Source organism: Coffea arabica, chromosome 1e (genome assembly GCF_036785885.1).
Source record: "Coffea arabica cultivar ET-39 chromosome 1e, Coffea Arabica ET-39 HiFi, whole genome shotgun sequence".
NCBI classification, from domain to species: Eukaryota; Viridiplantae; Streptophyta; class Magnoliopsida; order Gentianales; family Rubiaceae; genus Coffea; species Coffea arabica.
In genome coordinates, this window is record NC_092311.1 from 5,327,879 (window position 1) to 5,340,331 (window position 12,453).

Sequence of the window (12,453 nt, forward strand, 5' to 3'; positions counted from 1 at the left end):
TCTAGTCCTGCACACCGCCAAAGCGTGCGAACAAGAAAGCCTGTAATTCTGCCACTTTCCATAAGAGCATGCCTTACCAAAAAACCTGACGGTTTGCGTATTGCCTCCTTTATCATCGACACGCCGGCCTGTGATAACCTTGTATACGCCCGATGGGCCAACGAACTCAATGACTCTGTGGGCGCCTGTATTCTGCTCAGCATTCTTAAAACGCCGCCATATCTTTGGGAGAAAAGGATTGCGACAATGTGAAGCATCTTCCCTTCTCGTCTTAAATAACGCAACTATCCGATGAAATGTCATGTCAAAGCATGCACGAATTGGTAAATGGCGTGCCCCGCGCAAGACATTATTATAACTTTCGGATATGTTGGAGTTAGAATATCCCAACGACGGCCATCGTCGTGTGTTAGGCACCACTTTTCTGGACTAATGGCTGACAGATAATTTCAAGCATCTGGAAATATGTTTCGTAGTTCTCTTCTGAACATCCGCCACTTGCGCAATTGTCTTGTCCTTCCCATTGTCCAACACAACTTTTTAAGGTGTAAACTTTTGAAGTGTGTTATCAAATTGCTCCAAACATGTCGCAGGCAAAATCTATGGTAGGCCAAAGGTTCCTCCCAATAGTCAAAGTGTGTCATGGTATAGATGATACCATTGTGGCGATCGGAAATGACACAGATAGGATGTCGATCAAGTGCCACATTATATCTTAATTGTTCCATGAACCACGACCAACTGGAAATCGTCTCCTCATCCACTATGGCATAAGCAATTGGCAGAATCTTGTTGTTCGCATCTTGAGAGACTGCAACAAGGAGTTTGCCCTTATATTCGCCACGCAAATGAGTGCCATCAACACATATAACCGGCCTGCACATGTTGAATGCTTCAATAGACGGTCTAAAGGCCTAGAATACATACTTAAAAGTTTTAACTCAATCCGAACTATCCGAATGATGTGACAACTCCACCACGGTGCCTGAATTGGATTGCACCAGGGCATCGAGATACTGTGGTAGTTCGGCAAAATTTGCCTCCCAAGATCCATACACAAGCTCAATTGCTTTACGTCTGGCATACCAGGCTTTTTTGTAAGACACATCAACCTTCAAGTTTTCTTTAACAAAACTTAGTATGTTCTTGACCTTTAATCCAAGATCATCTTCAATGCTAAGGAGTATATGCCTTGAAATAACGGAAGCCGTCAGGCTTGTATTGTTATTTCTAATCATGTCGCTCAAACAGTTATGGTCATTGACATATTTTGTAATTTGCCACATTTCATGAATCTTTTTCTTTACGGCTCTAACACACCAGTCGCATGGTGGATACGATGGCGCGGTTGAAGTGGAATGAGTTCTTTCAATTGATGATTTGCATTTAGCAAATCACGTGTTACTCTTACTCTCAATAATTCTGAACTCCCCATTGTGATTGATGGACCACATCCTAACTGCCCGGTGGAGCTGCTGCTTACTCTCAAATCTCATATGGAGACGTATATTATTATTCTCCTCACTAAATGTGACAATACGCTCCAATCCATCCTCCTATTCTATATCATCATCATCTATGCTCCCAAGATCGGAGAAAAATGCCATTCCTCTTGGAACATATGCAGAGCTGCCAGTTGTGCTATTACGTCTGATATCTCCGTATTCTGTGTTGGCAACCCGATACCTATCTATGGGTTGTTGGGTATCGAGGTTTACTCTTAAACCCCCACCTTCATGCTCATCATCCGAGTCACTACCAGACACATCTTGCGACTCCGACTCTTCAACCTCTTCCGCATTAACTTCCGGGTCATCTTCTTCCGGATCATCTTCTTCAGAGGCAAGGAGCCTATCATGCCCACTAGCATATACATCATCTTCAGCTGAACTGCGACAACCTTGATCAGGGTTGGACTCGATCCCATGTGGAGAAATATGGCATGATGGCCCTGGATCTCCAAAACTTGGAATCGAATTCAGGCCATGAAAATATTCCTGGGCACCAATGGACCCTGATGTGAGCCTTGGTTCTAATGAATCCATAGATCGATTATCATGCATATAGTGAGATGCCGATGAAGTCTCTGGAACGACTGAACTAGAACCGAAGTTAAACTTTGTTGGATCCATGAATGCATGTACAAGCGACATCATTGGACCAACATTACCTATTGGTCCAGTGAATACGCTATTAACTACAGGCATTTGGACGATTTCTTCCTTCTTGATATAAATCTCCGCCATGTATGAAACTTTTTCGATCCAAAGATCGTACATTACATCAAGAGTTTCATCATCCACCACTGCGGAAACAGTATATTTGGAACTCTCCAACGGTTGATGAAGAAACAATTTCAGCTTGAACATCCCTTTATCGACCCCAATATAGTGATAAATCCTGTCAACCAACTCCCCGTATCCAATTCTATGCCTCAAAGTGAATGTCCGGTTGGAAGTACGAGGCAAATAACAAACAAAGTCACCCTCGTAATGTATTTCTCCTCCCCAGTATAGGTTTACCCGCAGAGGTCTTTCTACAGACATGTCTGTGATTTAAATTCAATTTTGGGGACAATAAATTAGAATTAGTAGTCCAAGAGTCCAAACAAATGAAAGAGGGTGGACTCTAGGTCGAAATTGACACTATTAAATAGACTAATTTCGATCCAAATGTTTATGAAACAAATTGAAAACAGGTATGAAATATGCTATAAATGACGATATTAATAGCCTAAAACTCCCAACGAAATTTTTAGAAAATTTGGACAGAGTCTCCCCTAAAAATAGACTAAAACTCCCTGCAAACCAATCCACAAAATAGACTAAAACTCCTGCCAACCAATCCAAACAGGATTTATATGAAGTTGTAATGACATTTGCCATAATACATATTGTCAAGAGACCCTATAATTTTCAAAGTATAAGTATAAGAAATGTATGGGAAATTATATATTTGGGCTCCACATTCACACCGCATAACAAGATCCACATTCACACCGCATAACAAGATCCGCATTCACAATGATGTGATATTCTAGCAATGAACCTTACAAAATTAATGTTTTTCCCTATAGCAGATTTTGTCACTTTTTAAGCATTATAGATTTTGCCAATTACAAAAAATACTACAAGATTGGTCATTGACTTTAAATCCATCAATTCGCCTTAAAATAAATCCGTATTTCATATTCTAACGCCCTTTTCTACTAAAAGAAAATTTAACAAACTATACTATTTCAATTCGACGACAAAGATCCAATAGTTGTAATATAAAATAAATTACCTAATGACTTGTATCAAATCCGAATGTAGGCAACTTTTGTGGGTTAGATTCTAGAGGTACCAAACACAACCTCCCAAGCTTGTATGCCAACCTTGTTGTACCTAGATGAAGAAATAATTTACAACCAAAAATCACTTAAAAATATAGAAGTTACAACATGTATTTGTAATAGTCAGTTGCTCTCACAAAGAAAGATCTACAAAAATTTCGACAGAGTCTCCCCCATAAATGGGCTAAAACTCCCTGTCAAACAATCCAAATTACTGTCATTTCAAATTGCACAAGACGTATTAAAGTACTTTAAATCCATCAATTCGCCTTCAAATAAATCCATTTAATTTCATTAACGCCTTCGTGGTTTGGAAGAGTTTTAACAAACTATACTATTTCATTGTTTCTACATCCATAATATGTAGTTGTAAACTAAAAATTAATACCGAATGGCTTGTATCGAATTCGAAAGATGGACTTCTTTGGTTTGGACGACGGACTTCCCAACCCAGGTCTCTACGCCTCTCAAGCTTGTGTCACCAATCTTGTATGCACCTATATGAAGCAACAACTGTTCAATATGCAAACTATTTCATATAAGTTATTTGCATCCCAATTAGTAATAGTTAGTTAACGAGGATTACAAAAACTTTTTAAAAATGTCGGCAAAGTCTCCCCTACGAAAATTGCTATAAATATTCAAAAACTGACAAAGATATTTAAAAAAAAAATTGACAAGGTCTCCCTTATAAGCACGTTTAAACTCACTGTACCAATGATACAAACAGGGTCTATATTAAGTTGTAATCGGTCAATACCACACTGTATAATATATATGTCACCTATAATTTAGAACCCTAACAACTATGAGCCGCCTATGAATTGCAAAAGAGAGTTGATTGACATGCGATTTGGAAGAATATTTAATCAATTTTTGGGCTCCACATCCATATAACTATACAAGATCTATGTTCATATACGTATGCTATTTTCATCAACAACACAATAAGATTTTTTTGGCTATATCCAAAGGCCAGTTGACAGCATTATCTGTTATTTCCCTAACCTCGACATGCAAATATTGTAAATATAGACTACAAGATTAGATTTAACTTTAAATCCATCGATTCAACTTAAAATAAATCCGTTAACGTGTTCTAACGCCCTCTTCTACATCCAGAAGTTTAACAAAACATACTATTTCAATTCGACGTCAAAAATCCAAAAGTTGTAATATAAAATATATTACCGAATGACTTGTATCAAATTCGAATCTAGCCAACTTCTGTGGTCAGGATCTTAGAGGTACCAACCCCAGCCTCTAAACCTCCCAAACTTGTGTCACCAACCTTGTATGTACCTATATGAAGAAATAATTTACAACAAAAAACCATTTAAAAAAATAGAAGTTGCGACATGTATTTGTAATAGTCAGTTGCCCTCACAAAGAAAACTCTACAAAAAATTTGACAGCGTCTCCCCTATAAATGGGCTAAAACTCCATGTCAAACAATCCAAATATCCATGAAATTCAAAAGCTCCAATCTATAAACTACATAATGTCAATAAAATTTCTAAACTCCAATTGCAAAACATACAATGTCCAATGTAGATAGTGTTTCGATCAAAAATAACAGCTGCGAAATAGATTTTAAAAACAAAAACTGAAAAGTGGGCACTTGCCACCCAAATTTGGTACATAACTCTTACCCCCACATTGAGTATTAGAGACTTTGTCTACTATGTGCTTAGCATTTTAGAGAATTATTTTGTACATTAAAATAGTCAGAGATGATTAATTATTATCATTTTAAATTACACAAGACATATTAAAGTACTAATTATTGTAATTATTATCATTTCAAATTATACAGGGCGTATTAAAGTACTAATTATTGTAAATGGCTTTGATAACTACATTAGTGAAAAATAAGTATATGTCAAATATATTTATATACACTTGTTAAAGTACGACAATAGTGTCTAAATGTATATAAAAAATAATTAAATGGCATGCTAAGACTGTTAAAGCAACGGAAATGCATCCAAGACAACTTCAATGCTCGGCATCAAATTTTGGGTCACGCTAATATATATTGTAATTTTAGCAAAATTTATTTTTCCATTTTAGTTCAAGGCCCTTATTTTTCTTAAATTTTCTCTAGGAACACAACTCTAATGTACGATTTACCCATAGCTGCCCTAGAGAAATTCATTTCTCATTTGCATCTCATGTTTAATTCCCTTAATTAGAACCCATTTTCTATTTTAAATGGAACTTGCCCCTTTTTTCTTTTTTTTTTTTGTTTTATCTTCTTCAACACAAAAAAATAGACTTTTTTTTAAAACGTTATTTCAAGTTGGTCCAATGTTAGAACATTTAGTCATTTCCTATGTCTTATCGAAAAAATCATGAACACCAACCCGTTCGTAGTACCACTAGCTCTCTATCCGCCGTAGACAATAAAATGAGACTAGCACCACTTTTCTTTTTAGAGTTAGATGTACAGAAAATAAGTTTAACCTAAATTTCATTCTAATTTTAAAAAAATTTTAAAAAATAGTTGAAACAATTAAATGGACTTTTTCCTTAAAGGGGTTTTAGCTTTAAACTATTTTGCAATATTTGTCAAAAAACTACTTCCTTCTTTTTCCAGCTCCACTGTCCACACGGACACAATTAGTCCAACTACAACAAATTGGAAACAGAAAAATTGTAAGAATTCGAAAAATGTAACGTATATCCTCAAATCCACCACAAAAATTGCAAAAATATGCACAACCCACATCAAATTTAAACCCAAATTTCACAACAAATCTGAACTTGCCGTTGGATTCAAGTATTAATTAAACTTAAAATGCTATAAGTGAGGCATTGCAAATGGAAAAGGCTCACCTTTATACTGTTTGGCAGTCGCAATGGGACGACAATGCTGGCAAATGTTGGGTCGGCAGTGGGTGGGCAAAGGCACAAATGGGTCGGCAATCTGGTGGTTGAAGAAGCTCTGAAAACCGGCTGCAATCTGGAGGGCTTGCTTCAGCGAGGCAGAAAGAGAATGAGGCGTGGCTTCCGGCGGAGCAGAACAACAGAGATGGTGGCGCCGCTCAGCCGTGTGGCACCGTTCCTCCTATTTCTGCCGTCCGGCGTTTGGGCAGCACAAAATAGGACAAATGGTGGCCAGCTCCGGTCTTTTGGATGCTTCGATGTGCAGAACCCAGCTCTGTTTTCTTTGTTTTGCTGTTCGACAGCTCTGTTTTCTTTGTTTTGCCTTCTCGACAGCTCTGTTTTCTTTGTTTTGCTGTTCGACAGCTCTGTTTCTTTGTTTGACTCACTTTTCTGGTTTTTTTTTTCCAAAATAGACCTCGCATTCGCGGAATGCGAAGACCCCATTTCAAGAACACTATCCAAAAATCGCCCCAGTTGTAGAATGCCTCTTTTTTTTCATCATAAACTAAGAATTCACCCTTTAGATGTTACCTGTCATTTTTTACAACAGGGCAATGAGAAATGAGAACCTTCTCTTGGATATAGCTAACCAAAAACTATATGAGACCTTCCTTTATCGTGCAACTTCCTCTTTTGGTCTCACTTATGCGTTATCCTGCAAGATATACATTGCCTTCTTTTCAACTTAAGCGAGTGTTTCATGTACCAATAACCTACCAAATATCACATATTTATGTATTAATCCACTCATTTTGCACATTTAGCTCACTAAGTAATGCTTGAAGCAATTTTGCACCAAAAAGGACTTAAATATGATTATGAACCCTTAAAAACACGACAAAAGTTTGCATATAATCATATGAAACATATATAAAATATTCACTTATCAAAATCCAAACAACGATCTCCACCAAAAAGACGTATAGGAGGTTTGGTAATATGAAATAGCTTAAACCAATGAATAATGAAAAACAATTGTTAATATGAAATAGCTTAAACCAATGAATAATGGAAACACAATCATTCTATGATAACGTCAATCTCTAAGAATTCTTTTACGTCCAAAGCGACTCTGAGGATCGAGCAAAACAAAAGTCAATTACCGATAGATAACGCAGCCACTTATTTTACAAAATCAACATTCATGTAATGCACGAGAGAAAGAAAAATAAATAAATGAAAAAGACCAGAGATGAGTTTAAAACTGAACCTTTCTCTAACCAACTCGAAACAAGGGGTAGGAACCATTATCACCTTAACCATTTCTGAACGATGCCTAGTCTTGAGAATAAGTTAACAATAAATTAAATTTTGTTCAACCGTTGTTTCATGAATCACGACAACCTTTACTCATCTTTTCCCAACCAACTTGACAGTGATCAAGCAAAAGCAATTTGTGTTTAAAGAAAAGAATTGGAACTATATTAATTTATGCATGAACCAGCAACATTAATGTCCATTAATCACAACCCACAATCAATCATTAGTTACCACAAAGTTGGAGAAGGAAAATTGTGACATTAATTATTGAGATAAACGAGCCAAGTCGAGCTCTTAACGAGTTGGGTCAAGCTCGGCTCACGAGCTGCCCGGTTCGATCAATAGCTCTAGTCAACGTGTAAGACCAAAAAAGTGAAAAGCTCATTGAGGGAAAAATCATGGTTGAACTTTACATAAATCTGACATCAAACTACGATCCCAATTCAAACTATAAATTTATAGTAGTAAAGTTACAAGAATTTCAGCAGTGAAGTAGTAAACACTAAAAACACAAATAGATAATACGATGCAAAACCCAAAAAAAAATTGAAAGATAAGTGCTTGAAGAAAGAAAAATAAATTGAAATTAATTAGCATTAAGAAAAAACATGTAGATAAAAATTTGTAAAAGGAAGAGAGATAACCAAGGTCCCGGATTTGCAAAAAAGGAAAAAAATCCCGAATTTGGTAAAAGAAAAAAGAGTTTTCACTACTTTACTCGCATGCCAATTCAAGATTAGAGTGCAATTTGAGGACTTGTAGGGCTCTAGAGCCCTAGATTTAGGGCTGGAAGGATAGGAAAGACTCTATCAAGGCCTTGAAGCCAAAGGAAGAGAAGGGAGTAAGAAAGAGAGGACAACCTCAGTTTCACTGGAGTTGGGGAGCATTAGGGCTTCATTCAGTATAGTATGGTTTAATTTATTTTTATTAAGAATTATATAGAAAACTCGAATATCGTTGGTTTATGGTTCATCTAATTTTTTTCGGTTCATAAGGTTTGACCATTCTTGACGATTTTATGTTACTTTCCAGCTTTAGTGCTTAACCGAACCAAAGTCATGGCCGGTTCGCAGTTGAATTGATCGAACCGGCTAGTCGGCTCCAACTCTGAAAATAATGAATAAAACATAATCAACAGTTAATACATCTTCAAATGTTGGAACTTCTCTATAGCCTTCTCAATTTGCTCCTACTAAGATTTGTCCAATCCCTTTATTCACAGTAAACCAGATTTTTGTATAAGTTTATCAAAATCTAGCTTGATTTAGAAACTTGAAATCAATCCAATACAATCCAAATTGATTCAATTTTTTCTTTTCTAATTTAAGCTTTAACACTAATCAAATTCTCTTAACTCGCTTTTGGATGAGTAATTATGCTGCATCCTAGAAATGGAAAAAAAGACAAAAACCATTTTCTCTTGCACTTAGACTACTAATCAGACTTTTTTTTTTCTCAAAGAAAAAGAACAAGGCTAATTGTGGTAAATGGACAACATTTATTCGGGGACTACTTCTAATTCTAAGCATGCTTTTTCTTAGTTTTCTCCTTTTCATATAAATTTTCCTCGTAATCACATGTAGATTGTTGTGTACGATTTGGGGATTCAAAGTATACAAAAATTCCAATATTGCTCCAGATGAAGTACATTAAGTCTTTTTTTTTTTGGCCGGATTAGAAGAGTTTGCACTCAAGAAGTTCCAAAGAAAGGTCCCATCCCAAGGCACGCTCATAGTTAACCCTAAATCTTGGAATTTTTCCCCACTACACGCTGTACAGAATCAATGTTTGCACACGTTATGCACCTAGAAAACGAAGCCTTTGCCAAGAAATTTTGAACAATTTTTGTACATGCAACAATGAGAAATTTGGGTTAACATACAGCAGGAAAAATTCCATTATGAAAATTACTCAATAATACCTAGCTTGCCAGCCCCCCAAAAAAAAAACACCAAATCATCCAATGCACACGAAATTTACGTAGCCTTTCACTTGTTCACTGTTTTTTCTCTTAAAGAAAAATTATATGGCCAAAAAGAAGATAGAATCTGTCAGTTTTGAAAATTTGAGCAAGATAAAAAAAAACTTAAATGCACACGAAAGAGTAAATTTCTGCAGCATTTTTTAGATTTTACATGAACTTTTATGACCAGAAAACTAACACGTATTAAAAAAAGAAAAGAAAAATGGACCGCAATGTCTTCAAATTAGTTAAAAAAAAAAAAACTAAGATCACAGTTGAAAGAATTATATACAAATTTCTTTTGAGATCAACAACTATGGTAGTTGAGATTGAAAAGTAATAACAAAAGAAGTTGCATATTAATTGATCAAGAAACCAAAATGAGATAGCATACTTAAAGGCCTGATAAAAAATTTGTTAAAAGCATCAAATATTTAATTTGTGTTTGGTTTTCAAATAAAATAACTACAAAATAAAAAGGATGTGGAGGGTACAGAGAGGCTGAAGGCAGAGATGGAGATTAATCATGATGCAGTGAAGATATTCCGAATTGATAATTTACTAGATGGAACAAAGACGAATTCGTGAAGGTAAAATTTTATCATATGGTCTTTATCCTAATTCGGTGATGAAATGTATAAAATACATCCAAGACTAATAACTTAAGGAGGTGGTCAAAGAAGCAAATTAATGATTGAGAACAAACATTTTTGTTGGAGAATTGCTGATTCTTAAAACTAATGCCTATAATTGGAAGTCTAACAGATGTACTTCAACATAAGTTTAGAAATTCATAGAATCAAAAAATGTCCGAAAACTAATTTGAAAATGAGTACTCAATTGCATGTCTCATAACAATCCCCAAATCGAAACATTAAATTCCGGATTGATATAAATTAATGTCTGCTTCCGTCCAAATAAAAAAGTCAATATTTATAAGGGCTTAGAAAGCCATGTATTTCCAAAAGCTGTTGCAATCTTTCAAGCAATTTTTAACCCAAGATAGAATTTCAAATGTACACCAATAGAACGGTTTTGATAGAACTGAAACCCTATTGAGCTTGCTTCAATTATAAGGTAATATACAATGTACAACAGAAGTGAGTAAAAAAAGATTCTGTTATTTTAACTAAAGGGAAAACGATCTTTTTTTGTCTATTATCTTTTCAATTTTCTCAAATCCCTATTTATTGACCCTTCAGTGTATCCTAGAGCCCATTTGGATGCTGTGTTTTTGGTAGGGGTGGCAATTGGGTCGAGTTCGGGTTGGCGGATCGGGTTGAGGTCCAAGTATAACAAAAAATCCACTGACCCGAACCTGACCCGCCAACCCGAAACGGGTCAAGATACCTAACACGAACCCGAAAATTTCGGGTTGGCGGATTGGCGGGTCGACTCGAAATGACCCGAAACTTAATTTTAATTTATTAATTTATTACTGTAATTTCTAATAAAATCAATTTCTCACAAAATTAATTACATCCTCAAGTAATAAAATTTAAATAAATAATTTGAAACCAAATCTAAAATAAATTAAACACCGTAAAAGTGTTTTATCCCAAACTAAATATAAAATAAATTAAAACAGCATAAAAGTAAAAAATAACATAATATATTATTTGTCCAAATATAATAATTTCAACTTCACACAAGTTAAATAAATTCATTTAGGATTAAGTAATTAATGCCTTTGAAAAAAAAGAATGATTTAGTTTAGTTAGATAAAATAATTTTTATGTTTATTAAATTATTTTTAATTCGTAAACGGGTCATATCAGGTCACCACGGGTTGACCCGAAATCGATTGGTTTCCTTTTCGGGTTCATCGGATTCAACCCGATTCTGACCCAAAACCTCAACCCAAACCCATTAATTTCGTGTTAGATTCGTGTCGTATTTTCGGGTCGTGTTAGGAATTGCCACCCCTACTTTTTGGGTGTTCATACAAAATTTTACTATAACTTACTGTAAAATTTGTAGAAAAACTTTTTATTTTATTTTTCCTTTTCATTTCTTTTCTTTTCCCTTTTTTTCCTCTTTATTCTGTTGCAATCACTCAAGTAAATTTTAACCCAAGATCAAATTCCAAAATGCACACCAATAGAAGGGTTTTGATAAAACTGAACCCTAGTGAGTTTGCTTCTATTGCAAGGTAATACACAATGTACACTTGAAGAGAGTCAAAAAAGATCCACACTAAAAAAAAAAAAAAATCCATTCTCTTGGGATTTTGGTCAATTTGGTCCCTTAAGTATCATTCTTACCAATTTATTGCCTCCTATTTACAAGATTAAATCATTGTAGGACCTTTAATGGAAAACTGGAACGGAAACAATTACGTGCATGATATGTGCTTTGTTAGATATTACCCTTTGCCGGAAACAATTACTTGCCGGCACAAGGGAATAAATATGCTCTTGGCATCATCGATGAAGAAATCAACCTGTAAGTTTAAGCTGAAAAGAGTAGGTAACTAGAGGCATGCAAAACCTAGAGTTTATATAGATTAAACCACGCAAAACTCCAATTTTAGTTACAAGATTGACATAAACTAAAACAGATCTCCAGACACTTGCAAATTTATGGAAGTTCCACAGATTGAATATTAAACTACGCATCCATATTGTTTCTCAACAGGAACAAAATCCACACTGAAAATAATCAGCATATCTTCTGATTAGGTTGTAATAGAACAAATATAGCCAGATATGGCTAGTTTCAACTGCTTCTTATCTCCATCAGAAAAAAAGAGAGACAAGTCACGACGGATAATCAGTCCATCCAAACTCTCTCGAACTCTTGTGCTGGGTTCACGGATACTCCTCGGAATCCTTCTCCACGACAGGGATTTTCCCGAGCTACAAACTTCCAAGCGATAACCAAACCTTTTTGCATCCTCTGGTTCACCCATGAAGCGCATGTATGCTATATAAACCTGAGAGCTACCCCACATAAATACCTCGAAACACAAGCAGAATTGGTAGCCAAAACAGTCATACACCTGCAT

General features: G+C 35.4%; 1 protein-coding gene across 1 annotated transcript; it reads right to left on the bottom strand.

Moving 5' to 3' along the window:
- Positions 1-449: 449 nt before the first annotated feature.
- Positions 450-1,238, bottom strand: LOC140015669 (uncharacterized). The gene is made up of 2 exons (XM_072068419.1): positions 1,002-1,238; positions 450-914 (listed from the first exon to the last, which is right to left on the bottom strand). The coding sequence occupies exons 1-2, from the start codon at positions 1,236-1,238 to the stop codon at positions 450-452; spliced, it is 702 nt and encodes a 233-aa protein (XP_071924520.1).
- Between the last annotated feature and the right edge of the window lie 11,215 nt (positions 1,239-12,453).

Coding starts and splice junctions, on each gene's coding strand:
- LOC140015669 (XM_072068419.1), bottom strand. CDS start 1,238: ATGATTAGAAATAACAATACAAGCCTGACGGCTTCCGTTATTTCAAGG. Junction 915..1,001: donor CACAGTATCTCGATGCCCTG/GTGCAATCCAAT, acceptor TATGTATTCTAG/GCCTTTAGACCGTCTATTGA.